Source organism: Stenella coeruleoalba, assembly GCF_951394435.1.
Source record: "Stenella coeruleoalba genome assembly, chromosome: 21".
Taxonomy (NCBI): Eukaryota; Metazoa; Chordata; class Mammalia; order Artiodactyla; family Delphinidae; genus Stenella; species Stenella coeruleoalba.
This window is the reverse complement of record NC_137167.1, coordinates 12,691,356-12,706,187: the sequence shown is the minus strand read 5'-3', so window position 1 is coordinate 12,706,187 and position 14,832 is coordinate 12,691,356. Positions and strand designations below refer to the sequence as shown.

Below are 14,832 nucleotides of genomic sequence, written 5' to 3'. Positions count from 1 at the left end.
ATCATTTTATAGATAATATGGATTGTTTAATCCAATAGTTCAGTTAGTAAATTCATTCTGCAAGGCAGTATTTAAAGCATCCTCAATTTTTACAATTCTGCAAACTACGTACTTGTTTACTTAAAGAGTAGCCTTGTTCTCAAAAAGAATACCTACATAGGTTTCGCTTAAAACATTTGTTACCTTTTGTTTTTTACAACTGGAAACGGTAGTATTTTCGTCTTGTTCCTGAGGGTCTTCACACTCGTCTACAGTGAAAGGTCGTTTTTTAGAGGAATTTGAAACGTTTTTCATTATGCACTGTGAAACTGAGGGCACCTTCACACAAGTACTGGACTTGTTGATATTCTTCCTAGGTTTTACATGAATATTCATTTCTTCCTTTCTCTCCAGGTGCAAAGTCTTCTTTCTGTTATGTCGCATTTGGCACAGGACAAAGGAAATGGTTAATTTAGCATTTTTAGCACATATTATCTTCATATCTTCAATAGTTTTCATGACTTTCATAACATGGGCCATTTTCCCTAAGTCCTTCCGAGGGGCAGCCATCACATTTTTGAGCAGGGTGGAAAACTGAGTGTAGTTGTATTCTAACTCTGTCACAGTGCTTCCGTAATTTATGGATGCTATACACGGCACAAAGTCAATGTATGTGGAAAGAGAATACTTAGACTTCTTTAGAAGTGTTTTTATTTCTGAAAGTTCTTCAAGTTCTCTTGAGAGCAAATGAAGAGCATAGGAGCAATTAACAGCTTCATTATATTTGTAGATAATATCCAGATCGTTCTTAAGTTCAGAAATAGCAGTCTCTATCACTTTCCAAAGACAATCTGTTGAATTATCTTTAAGAAATGAGAAAGAAGTCATTTCTTCTTGGCACTGAACCAGTTCAGGAAGAAGTGACAAATCAAACCAAAGCATACCTCGAAACCTCTGTTTGTCTAGTTTCTTTGCCATTGAGTTTTTAAGAAAGTGAACTGTTTCTGAGAGCATGACGATTTCAATATAGGTTTCAATGGCCGCAGGTTTTAAAATTACTGCCTCGTGGTTGTGGTTTTTCACCATGTCCAAAACATTTTCTTGTGTGATAAAAATATTATCTATGTTATCTTCTTGCAGCAACTGAAAGTATTTTTTTAAAATTTCTAAGTGATCGGTACATCTCAAAGTGAGTTCCTGTAGTTTTTTAAAGTCTGCAAATTCAGCTTGATCCAATATTTCACTAATACAACAGATATCTGGATATGAAAGCAAAGTACTGTTAAACCTAGAGTTTTCTATGCTAATTGTTGCTTTGTTTACTAGAGCATTTGACTTTCTGGAAGCAATCATAGTATTCTCAAGCCCAGTACTGGAAATGCGTTCACTGCTTAAACCTTTAGACAACGTATCACGTATCTTCTGCAACTTAGAAAAAGCATGTTCATTTATTTTGAGTAGTATTTCTTTGCTGTTCTTTCCTGAGTATTTTTTGCAGAAAGACTCTCTCTTTTCTTTCCAAACAAGACTTTTTGCAGCATCAAAAAAGATATGTTCCAGACCATAAAGAGATATTTTAATACTTACTGCCTCATTGCTCTTGATAAAATTAACTTTTGAGGAGATCATTTCTATAATAATCCATAGATGGTCTTGTTTTCCTGGACAGGAATCTTTTTGGGGAGAGTCCCCATATATACTGATCAGATTTAATGTACTTTTTCTCAAAGATTCTAGGTCTCCTAAACTATCTCCAAAGTTAACTCCACAGGTAAATGGAACAGAAAGAGAAAAGTCAAAGCAATCAGAACAATGTTTCATTACTGCCTCACACTCATTAATCTGTCGTTTGTATTTTAAGAACATGTAGTATGAACTGATTTCCCTTTTGGTTTCTTCAAACACTTCAACCAACTGATCACGATAGTTTTGCAACTCACAGAATGCATGATATTTTAACCTGCCTTGAAAAGCAGGATAGAAATTGGATTGTTGTTGAAACCCACGTGGTCTGCCAAGCAGCTCACTGTACAATGTCTCATCATACCAAAGCAAGCTTCGGAATGTTGGCTCACCTCCTAAGAGCCTTGTTTTGTTTTCAATGAACTGAATAGTTTCCATCATCATTTGAAGTTCTACAAAGGAGTCAAGAGCACACGGTTTTAATTTGCATCTGCAGTTATACCACAGGTTTTGTTCTACCAACAGGTCTCTTGAAATCAAGATTTGTTTAAATGAACATTCTTGTTTTCTTTCAAAAGCTTCAACAAATAAAGGGAGAATATTTTGACAAACTTTAGTTTCTTCCTGTAGAATCTGCAAAGATGATGCTTCATCTGCCCTCTTCAAAATTTGAGCTATCTTAGCTATAGGAGCCAAATTATTAGTTAAGCAATGTTCTTCTTTTAATTCATTCACGTATGATGTAGGCATCTTCGGAGGAGGAGAGACGTTGGAGGTTTCAGAGTGGGCATGTAGAAGAGGCATATGATTCATTCCTTTAATGCCTGGTTTGGAATTACAGGCTCTTCCTGAGTGCACTGCGGAGTCAGACTGAGAGTCATGACTAACTTTTCCCTCCTCTTTCTTTCTTTTGTTAAGCTCATTAGAAGCAGTGTTACTCAAAGAGACTGCCTCAGTAGCACCTTTAATGCTTAAATGAGAATCGACCAAGTTGCCTTTAACTGTTTTCTCACTTAAGTAGGAGGATTCTTCTAATGTCTTATTCTTTTGATTTTTGTACTCAGTCTTAACACTTGATCCTTCAGCCATGGTTTTGTGAAATGAATCTTTTGCTTTCTCTGCTTGTTCATCTTTCCACATTTTTCTGTCCTGAATGTCTTTCTTTGCAATACATTTTGGGGAAGAAGAACCCTTTATGTTATCTTTTAAGAGCAGAAAACTATCATGGGAAAATAGTTTCTTCATCATATTGTCCTTACTTTCTTCACTTACTGATGTGAAATCCAACTCAGAATTCTCAATAACATTTGTTCCATTCCCGTCTATGCGGAAGGAATTACTTGAAGAGCAATGTTCTGTCTTTAGCAGCTCCTTTCCAGCACATCCTTGTTGACAGTGTGGTACAATGGTAGACACTGCTGAAGAATCTACAGCAAAAATGCTCTGTTTATTCAGGTAAGATTGTGAAGATTCTCCCTCACTGTCTGTCACTAGAGTGGCTGATAACAATTGAGGAATACTGTTACACTTTTTGCTTTTTATCAGAGTTAGATTTAATGGGTCCATAAGGAAGTTTCCTGTAATAATGCCTGGTTTGGAGCTCTCATTAGGAGCTGTCCATTTTTCTATAGGAAAATTTACTTCCAGGTTTCTTGTATAACCAGATAAAATAAGGTTATTTGGTTTGTTGATATCAATATTAAAAACATGCGTCACACCTGATTCTAAGACTGAAATAACTGCATCAGTTTTCACCTTTGTGTGGGCTATACAAGTTGCATCATGATTTTTGTCCACACTAAAATTTACGTTGCTTTCTTTTATGCAAGTTAAAGATACTGAATTCCTTTTACTTATTACTTCATTAGCTTCAGAATTGTTTTCTTTTGTTGTACCCTTAATATTACCATGTGCTGAATGGTTCTTAAGCTTTTCATATTTACTAACGTTAGATAAAAACTCTGCATCGATTTGATTTTCTCTTTTAATTAGTTTCTCATCTGGGCAGTCTGGGGAAGAGAGACACCCAGTTTTTCTAGAAAAGGGCTGAAGTTCTGATGATCTGGGATTTCTCAGACTGCTAGTGCTATAAGCTGACTGACCTGTACTTTGGGACCTGGAGCAGAGGGCTAACTGTGATTCAGGATACTCTCCATCACAATATCCTCTCACGCGAATAGTGGTGGGACTTCTGGAGACATCGGACACATTTTTCTCAGAAAGGCACTTTGTGACTCTCTCTCCACTTGTTTTATAAGACTTGTGGTTTGATACATGAGTTAATGATTTATCAACTTCAAATCCCAAAGCCCTTTTCTCTCCAGGCTTGTCGTATTTTCTTTTTGACAAAAATTGCTTAGTGGAGTAATATCTTCTTTCAGACACAGAACTATAACCTTGAAGGTCACAACTTTCCCAGAAATTATCGCATATTACTGCATATGCTTTTGGTAAAGGGCCCTTTCTTTTTTCTCCCACTTTAGCTATAAGCTGCAAAGACGTGTGAACTCTTCTGTGAGCTTTTTTTAAGTGACGAACAGCTCTGTCAAGTTTTCTGGAAAGACATCTGCTTTTGCATAAAGATGCTTCACTAGTTAGAATATCCGGGACACTCCTAATGTGTTTTTCTGACCGTGAAGAGGTTTCAATTCGTCCTTGGGATAATGAAGAAAAACGTTCCAACAAGTCCTGACTGGTTAGCCTCCTCCTATTCCCACAAAGTTCGTGATGTCTTAAATCTTTATGTGGTATATTCTGGTCCCTAAAAGGTGTATGTGGCTTTCTTTGGCTAATGCTTGATTCTGTGTCCTTTTTACTTCCAGTATCATTACAATCGGTTTTTGACTTTGTAAAGGAACACCTGCTTTCGTTATTTACTGTTGTGACATTAGAAGGTTCAGTAACCAAAGGTCCCTTGTTTTGCTTTTCAGAAAGTGAGGTTTCAGATTTACTCACTAGTCCTGATACTTGCCTTACATTACCAAATTCACCTTCCGATGGATGATGTGAATTTTCACCAGAACACTGGGAATGAATTTCAAATCGTGGAACTTCTTCCTCCTCCTCCTTTATTTCTGATTTTATGGCTTCAGTTCTATATTTGCAGGAATTATCTTTCAATGCAAGGGATTCAACAGCAGGACTGAATCCTTGCATAAATACATTAGTAATCGTAATTTCTAGATCAGGAAGTAAAATTGGGTTGAAGAGCTCTGCTTTGTTTTTTGCTGTAGAGAAGTAAAAACTACTTTCCTCAGAGTAATGCTGATCGCTATTCTCCCTCCTTGTGGTGCTTTTCAAAACTTCTGTCTTCCCATTAGTGCTTCCTAACAGACCTTCCCAACCGATGCGAGACTTCAGAGTCTCGTATGAGGCCCCGAAATCTTCATAGAGTACATTTCCATGGCTATGAGCATCCTGTTGAAATAGAAAAGCACTGTCACTCCGTTCTGATCCTACTTCAATCTCATTATCCAATTTGATGCTTTGAAGAACTGAGTTGTCACTTACCGACTGATGAAATGAGTTGTGTAATTGATTTTTATCCATATCTGTTTCACAATCAGAAACCCTATATTTTACTAACAAACCAAAATCTGGACCCTCAGAAGAACAAGTTTCTTTAAACTGGTATCTTGGGTGATCTTCGAGATTTGTGCCTAACGCCGGCACTGGCGCATCAGCTACCTGAACTACAGCATGTGAGGCTACATGCCCTGAAGAACCTGCAACCTGGGGAAATGTTGTGGAAACCAAATGCTCTACAGTCCTTCCAGTATCTTTTTCGTTTATGGCAGTTACGGTACCTTCATTTTCTAATAATGTAGATTCTGTGGACACATATTTTTTCCCCCAAGTCAAATTAAATGTAGTAGAAAATTCTTCAGAACTCAGAATTTCTATGCTATTGTAATCTTTATTCTCCCTCCTTTCATCTACAGTGGTAAAATTTTTGTTTGCATGAAAACTCTGCTTCTCATCTCCATGTATATTCCCTATGTTGTTTTCTGTAGACAAAGCAATGTCTTCCACTTCAGCCTCATTCTGGTTTTCTTTATCATTCTCTCTCTGCTCTCTGCAATCAACATTCAGGTGCACATCACTGTTCAACTGTGAATTACAGAACTGAGTGTGATCTTGACCTTTACTGTTAACTTGAGAATTTTCTTTGCAGTCTCTTTCACTGTTCGCTAAGGACACTGGATCATTTCCATTTCTCCTTTTAACACATATATTTTCTCTAGCCATGCTGCAATTTGCATTATGAGCTGTTTTAATGTCATGAGATGAAGTAACGGCCGGCAGTTGTTTGGCCTGGGGAATGTCTTTTGCTTCCTGCAAAGCATCAGTCATAACGCTAACACAGTTTTGATCTGGTTTTTCCAATTTCAGTTCCATTCGTTTTTGAGAAATGGTAAAACTTGTGTGAACGTTATCTTTGTACTCTAAAGAGTGCTGAGGATGCTTTTGTGAAAGGTTCTCCAGTCTTGGAGTAAGATGATTTTCTATTTCCAATGCTAGGTGATCTAGCTCATACTTCTCCTCTGTGGTAGATGAGAAAGATTTTGGCTTTTCTAACCCTTGAGTAATTAATATTTGATCACAATTTTCCACCAAATAATCAAGATTCTCATTCTCTTTGTTGTCTTGATGCAAAGAAATGTAACTATCTACTGGACTGATTTTTGTTTTATTAGTAAAAGAATTATCACTTTCTTTCCATACATTTTGCTTTTCTTCATGTTTGGGATTGTCTTCTGGCCCAGTGAAGTTTCTCATCTTTCCAATATCTTGAATGTTCTCATGTATGCTTTCTTTGCTTTCGAGTGGAAAAAGCGTAGGCATTTGGTGACCAGTCTGATATACAGTTTTAAAATTAGAAGACTGTGGTTCTGGAGAGATGTGACTATTATATACTTTTGTACAAGTATTCACTGATTCGTAAGAGTCACGTGGCTCACTATTTTGTTCAATTAAAATTGGAATGTTGCTTCTCTGCTGGGATCTCTGAGCTTTTTCTCCACTGTGTTCTTGGATTTCAACTTCTGAGACTACATTTGACACACACATTGGGAAGGAAAAATTATCGTGGCTCTTACACTGTTCTGCCATGGTAATTTTACTGGGAGCTGTACAGTCATAGGTCTTACAGCCCATGTTGTGAGCCTGGGTTTGTGACTCATTCAAAGAAATTTTGAAGCAAGGGGCATCCAAATAATTAGTAAGAACAGTCTGATCACCAGGCATGACTTCAGATGATGAGGCAGGATTAGTTGGCATAGATGATAGGTTTATTTCTGAATTAGCAAAATCTAAACTCTTCTCCAATGGCAAAATCTCATTTAAACCTGTAATAGTATTATGTTTTCCCATGCTTTCTTCTCTCTTCATCAGTCTTGGGTCTTTGATGAGTTTTGAAGTAATAACTGTGCTTGAGCCAATATTGTTATGAAGGGGAAAAGCAGGAGCAAAACCACTTAAAACATCTTTAAGATGTGTCAAATTTAAGAGGTCATCATTATTAACACTTTCTCTGGTATCACTGGGAATAAATGAAGGACCTGAATCATATGCATGTACTTGAGAAGTGTCTCTACATTCTGCTGAATTGTGCTCCATCTGTCCACTGTATGCTTCAAGTACAGAAATGTTTTCATTTTGCACATTTCCATAGGAGTTAGAAATATTTGAGTTGGAAGGATTTATCTCTGAATTTAGTGCACTGCATGAACAGTTTTCCTGAACAAATGGATCTATAGGTTTCCTGAAATGCTCAAAGATGACAGTAGCATCTTTTCCTTTTCCAATTCTTTTGGCCACTGTACAGTTATTCAGAGACCATGTTCTTTCTGTGGAAATAATAAGAAAATAAGGAAAAACAGGAACAAAAAGTGTTTCTTCAGGCAACTCTATTAATGCAAGTAAACTATGTCATAAGCGGTTTTAACTGGAAGTCCATCAAATAACCTAATGATGATTAAAGTATGTTCTCAGCAGAAAAAGCAAGAAGAGGAAGAGTAACCGACCGATAAAGTATAAATGACATAGCATGAAATTCTGCCCTATAGACCCATTGTAAGTATTTGCTATAAAAAATTTGAATTTTGACAAATACTAAGAAATAGAAAAATTAAATAGGAATAAAACCATGTTGCTCACAGACTAGGTAATTCTTATATTAATTTCCTATATGCAGATATTTAATAATAGAATCTATACATTATTAGGTAAAATTGTCTCCCTCCACCTACTGTTACCTTGCTTCTTTTCCCTCTACCACAGGAGAACAAAACTGGAAAGGAAAGAGGAATAAGGTAAAGAAACAGGAGGGGGAAAAGATCAAAAAGGCTGCACAAAATCCTTCCCAGGAGCCAAAGCAAACCACTACCCCTGCTCCATTATGAAATAACTATTCTGGCAAATAATAAATATAAATAAAAACCTGGAAAATAGAAGCAAATTTTCTTTTTATAATTTATAGAGATTTATTCCTAAAATTTCATAAAGCACTTCAATGTAATAACAAAGGAACTTATAAAAACACATATTTAGCAGGTAAAATGTTCACAAAGCATTCATAGCTAACTAATACCATGAAAATACCATTGTTAAAACAGATTATTAATGAGAAGTTGCTCATGAACAATATACGAAGTTATAATCATATCACTGGGAATGTACCATGAAGTTCTTTTTCACAGAATGTTAAAAAATAGCTCTGTTGAAGATTTCTAAATTATATAACTATTGTGATTATCCTTTTAATTAGAGTAAGCTATAGTGGAAATATGTTTGAAAATACAGATGTGGGACTTCCCTGGTGGTGCAGTGGTTGGGAATCTGCCTGCCAATGCAAGGTACACGGGTTCGAGCCCTGGTCCGGGAAGATCCCACATGCTGCGGAGCAACTAAGCCTATGCGCCACAACTACTGAGCCTGCGCTCTAGAGCCCGAGAGCCACAACTACTGAGCCTGCGCTCTAGAGCCCGAGAGCCACAACTACTGAGCCCACGTGCCGCAACTACTGAAGCCTGCGTGCCTAGAGCCCGTACTCCGCAACAAGTGAAGCCACCGCAGTAAGAAGCCTGGGCACCGCAATGAAGAGTAGCCCCCGCTCGCCTCAACTAGAGAAAGCCCGCGTGCAGCAACGAAGACTCAAGGCAGCCAAAAATAAACAAATAAAAAATAAAATTAAAAAAGAAAAAAGAAAATATAGAGATGTAGTCCTTAAGCTGGAGTGGACAGAAAAAAAGGAAAGGTGGATCCCTATACCTCCTTATACTGAAATAAAACAAAATTCATTAAAAAATAAAGCCATAAAAATACTGGAAGAAAACATGGAGGGATAGTTTTATAATCCTGGGGATAGGAAAGTACTTTTTTTTTTTTTTTGCGGTACGCGGGTCTCTCACTGTTGTGGCCTCTCCCACTGTGGAGCACAGGCTCCAGACACGCAGGCTCAGCGGCCATGGCTCACGGGCCCAGCTGCTCCAAGGCATGTGGGATCTTCCCGGACCGGGGCACGAACCCACGTCCCCTGCATCGGCAAGCGGACTCTCAACCACTGCGCCACCAGGGAAGCCCTAGGAAAGTACTTTTTAAGCATGGATGGAAGTCAGAAAACCAAAAAGGAGAAATGATTTCAATTACATACACATTAAATATTTTAATAGGTCAAACCCATGGTAAAACTTAGAAAAATAAACTGGTGAAAAGAATATTCTGAATGAGACAAACTTAGTACATAATTACACATATATTGGAATACACAAAGAATATACAGATATCTTCAAACGATTAATAAAAAGACTATGCAATAGATAGTTGGGCAAAGTACTTAAACAAGAAAATCACAGGTTAAGTAAAAACTGTCAACAAACACAAAAAGACGTCCAACCCCACTAAATACACAAGAAGATTCATATTAAAAAACCTTTTAGATGGCAAAGATTCTGAAGGATAAGTAATTGCCCTTTTCAAGATAAAAACACTCAACAAACTAGGAATAGAAGGGAACTTCCTCAACAGGGTAAAGGACATAAAAAAACCCCACGGCTAACATCATATTTACTGGGGAAAGATGAACACTTTCCCCCGAGGTTCAGGAACAAGCTATATACCTAAGAGCAAAGAAAACACATGTCTACACCAAAACTTGTTCAAGAACTCTCTTAGCATAATTATTCATAATTGCCAAAAGGTGGAAGTGACCCACATGGTCAACTGATGAATGGATAAACACAACGTAACGTATCCATGTAACAGAATATTTTTCCATAAAAAGGAATGAGGTACTGATACATGCTGCAACATGCAAGAAGCCTGAAAGCACTGTTAAGTGAAAGTCACCAGTCATGAAAGGCTACTATTTATGACTTCACTTAATGAAATGGCCAGGCCAGGATAGGATCATATATAGAGACAGAAAGCAGATTAGTGACTGTGTAGGGGTCGTGGGGGGCTTAGGGGAAAAGGGACAGGAGAGCTTTCAATGGGTAAAGAGTCTCTTTTTTTGAGGTGATAATGATAACATATCACACTCACTAGGCTGGCAGAAACATTTTTTAAATTTAGTTTTTACTTTATACTAGAGTATAGTTGATTTACAATATTGTGTTAGTTTCAGGTGTACAGCAAAGTGATTCAGTTATACATATAAATATATCCGTTCTTTTTCAGATTCTTTTTCCACATAGGTTATCACAGAATACCGAGTAGAGCTCCCTGTGCTATACAGTAGGTCCTTGTTTATTATCTATTTTATATATAGTAGTCTGTATATGTTAATCCCAAACTCCTAACTTATCCCTCCCCCTTACCTTTCCCCTTTGGTAATCATACAGTTGTTTTTGAAGTCTGTGAGTCTGGCAGAAACATTTTTTTAAAAGTATATGGGGCTTCCCCGGTGGCACAGTGGTTAAGAATCAGCCTGTCAATGCAGGGGACACGGGTTTGAGCCCTGGTCTGGGAAGATCCCACATGCCGCGGAGCAGCTAAGACCATGCGCCACAACTACTGAGCCCGCACTCTAGAGCCCGAGAGCCACAACTACTGAGCCCGTGTGCCACAATTACTGAAGCCTGTGTGCCTAGAGCCCATGCTCTGCAACAAGAGAAGCCACCGCAAATGAGAAGTCCGTGCATTGCAATGAAGAGTAGCCCCCGCTCACCGCAACTAGAGAAAGCCCACCTGCAGCAACAAAGACCCAATGCAACCAAAAATAATAAATAAATAAATTTATTTTTTTAAAAAAAGAAGTATATGTACTGGCAATAATGCAGAGTAATTAGGTAACCTGACACAACCACTTTTGAAAACTGTTTGACATTGTCTTTGGATTAAGTTGCACATTCCTGATGTAGATGTATACGCTATAGAAAAACTCTTGCACATATGCACTGAGATGCGTACATGAACATTTAAAACAGCAATATTTGGAATATGAAGAAAACTACAAAATGTCAAAACATCCCCAGAGGAATAGTGTATAGTCACAAAATTGAATAATATGGTGTGTGTGTGTGTGTGTGTGTGTGTGTGTATGTGTGTATACAAATATATGAGTGAAAATGAAGAAACTACAGTTATACATATCAGCGTGGAAGAATCACACAAACATAACACTGAGCAAAAGAAATAACAAAAATAGCTGCAATGGGCTTCCCTGGTGGCGCAGTGGTTGAGAGTCCGCCTGCCGATGCAGGGGACACGGGTTCGTGCCCCGGTCTGGGAAGATCCCACATGCCGCGGAGCGGCTGGGCCCATGAGCCATGGCCACTGAGCCTGCGCTTCCGGAGCCTGTGCTCCGCAATGGGAGAGGCCACAACGTGAGAGGCCCGCGTACCACAAAAAAAAAAAAAAAAAAAAAAATAGCTGCAATGTAATTCTAGATATATAAAATCGAAAATAGGTAAAGCACAACTATTTTGCTTAGATATTCATAATGTATTAGAAAATCATATTCAGAAGTTGTAAGACCAGCACAAATGCTACTGAAGTAGAAAAATATATGTATCTTACCAGCCCTTTTAGGAAATCCTGTTGAGAGGAGTCTCAAAGATGTCATAAGGTGTCCTTTGTCTACTTTTTGACCAATAAATTTTACTGTTACTATTGCATATGGAAGACACTGCCTAGGTTTATCTACTGGCTTTGAAAGATCATCATATTCATAGAAGTATACCTAAAAGATAAAGAAGGAAGAGAACATTTTTATGCCGATTAATTTTTGCAGACTTGAATAAGCTCCTATTTAAAAAAATCTAGATAACTGCACGTTGGTATTTATTAATCAGCTTCCATACGGCCCCACTCTCCCTGGCTTCTTCAACCCTAGTTTTCCTGAAGAGGAATTTTTTTCCCCACAGCATATTATTTCCTTGATAGGCTTCCAATATCAGCAGAAACAGACACAATCTGTTTTTAAATAAAAAAGTATTTTTTCATTAAAACTTCAATGTTTTGCATATGCTGGGAACCACTATATTTTATTTGGGAGGAAAAGTCAATTAGAAAAATAACAATAGCTTAATACATCTTACATGTGGGAGCATATATATATTTCTAAAATATTTATCCTCATTTAATCATATATATGATTATATATAGTATGTATTACGTAATTTAATCTTCTATAAAAGATTAAAGGTCTACTAAGTATCTCAGTAACATATGACAGAAAATTACTGTGTAGTAATTAGTCTACCATGTAATGACTAATACATAAGCCTTTTCTCCTTTTGTGAAGATCAATAACATTTCAAAGTAGTCTTGTTTGTTTTGCAAGTTAGGAATTAATCTATGAAACATCTAAATAAAAGCAGCCACTGTACTTAGAACGAAGTTAAATGTAAATCTGGAAGCTTCTTTATTAATGTTCTGAGATCACAAATATTAAAACAGCTTTTACTATCTATTTATTTAGGTCATATTATGGTGAATGAAGTAAGAGGTTTCCATTTAATATTTTGGGCAGTTGTTTTAAGGCTTGTATCATACAGTGTGAGGCATGTGACTTTCAAGTTGTCAAATGAACCGAAAAGTTAACATACTGCTGAACTGTAGGCTTGTAGTTCAATGGTATCTTTCAAAGAGGGGACACTTCTTGACATATGGCAGTCAAAGTTAGGAGAAGGATCCAAAGAAACTTTGTTTTTATCCACTGAAGGCTGAATTTTCTTCACTTTTCCAAAAAGAACCTGGAAAAAAAAAGACAAAAAGAAGTTAAATAAAAATATACCAACACACTTTAAACTCTCATACTAGGAAAGTAAAGCTAGCTTCTTTTTTAAGGAAAGAAATTCGAATGGAGAGATAATCCATGTCCCAGATGAATGGCATGACTTATTGTAATTATGTCAATTCCCCCTTAAATTAAACTCAAAGACTATAGTAGTTCCAATAAAAATTTCAGAAAATCCATTTGTAGAAATGAGTTTTAGTTTAAAAACTTCCCTGGAAGACTAAACAAGAATAACATATAAAATTTTGGAAACAATTTTTTGAAAAAAATTTGGGTCAGAAATAGAAAATCATGGAACAGGAAAGGTGACATGCACTTCCAGATATTACATACTTTTTAAAAGAACGGTACTACCACAAAAAAGGCAGAGCGGGGAAAAAAGCTGCACAAAATAAAAAGCCCAGATAAGTCCAAGCATCTATAAAAACATAATATGATATTAAAAGCATCATTTGAAATAAATGAAGCAAAACCAGATTATTCAATAAATGGTGTGGACTTGAAAAAGATTAAATTCCTCTCAACCTATAAACCAAAATAAATACTAAACAAGGTAAACATTTAAGTAATATAAACACTGTAGAAAGAAATACAAGCAAATATCTAACCTCCAAGTGAGGATTCTTTTCTAAGCATATTGCCAAAAAACCATGAACTAAAAACAAATTTCACTGTGAAATATTCCAAAACTTCTGTACACCGAAAACAAATGAGTATAAAAATTTTAAAAACCATGAACTAATTAAGTGATAAAAGGTGGGGAAAAAGTGCAATTAATATGAAAACAACCACAAATTTTATTTAAGTCAGCAATTCTATTACTTTTATTTTTTAATATGCTAATAATTCATTCAAAATTGAAAACAATACTAAATGTAATGTGGTACCCTGTACTTGGATACTGGAAGAGAAAAAAACATTAGTGGAAAAACTGGCAAAAGCTGCATAGTCTGTATTAAATAGTACTGTACCAATGTTAGCTTCTTTTCATTTTATTTTATTATTTTTTTTAAATTGAGATATAATTGACATACACACTGTTAGTTTCAGTTTCTTAGTTTTAACAGAGGTGTTATAGTTACATGAAATGTTAACATTAGGGGAAGCTGGCTAAATTGTATACAGGACCTTTCTGTACTACCTTCATAATTTTTCTGTAAATTTCAATTTATTACAAAATAAAATGTTTATTTAAAAAAGAAAACAATAAGTGATAAAACATTATACACAGAAAAGCCTAGCTCTCAACATTCACTTTGATGAATTGATAATGCTTATGAATCAACTAGAAACAAAGAAACAAAAAACCAAGAAACTAGCAAAGGATATTAATAGGCAGTTCACTAAATACTGTCAATGAATATACGCAGAATGTTAAGCTCAGCAATAACTATGAAAAAGAATAAAAAACTGAACCAACAATGAGAAACTATCACATTATGACTGGCAAATATCTTTTAAAAAATATAATACACAGAGTTAGTGATGATGTGAGATAACAGACATCCCCCACAGGCTGTGGAAAGGAATGTCAATTAGTACCACCTTTCTCAGGACAACTGGGCATTTCACATCGAAAGCTGTGAAAGTGTACACATACCTCTGACTCCTAATTTGACACATAGGAATCAATCAATTAATTCTTAGCAAATAATCACAGGTGTGTGTAAAATGTACCTACATGAATAATCAAAGTAGTATTTAAAAGTACAAAAATAAGAAAACCAAGTAATTTATATTCCAACATTAAAAAATGTGTTGCACAAATTTATGGTAGAGTTGTACAGTGGAATTCTATGTAGTCGCTCAAAAGGATACTACAGAAGAATATTTATTTAATGACATGGAAAATGTTGATTTTATAATCAATGAAAAAAGCAAGTTACATAATATATAAAGAATGTATTTTGGGGCTTCCCTGATGGCAC

The 14,832-nt window shown here is 36.2% G+C and overlaps 1 protein-coding gene across 1 annotated transcript in view; it reads right to left on the bottom strand.

Moving 5' to 3' along the window:
• Positions 1-14,832, bottom strand: part of TEX15 (testis expressed 15, meiosis and synapsis associated) — an 80,381-nt gene that overhangs the window by 10,162 nt on the left and 55,387 nt on the right. Inside the window, 4 exon segments of the mRNA XM_079909392.1 lie at positions 184-5,079; positions 5,173-7,511; positions 11,683-11,845; positions 12,714-12,860. Of these exon segments, the coding sequence (XP_079765518.1) occupies positions 184-5,079; positions 5,173-7,511; positions 11,683-11,845; positions 12,714-12,860 (7,545 nt within the window).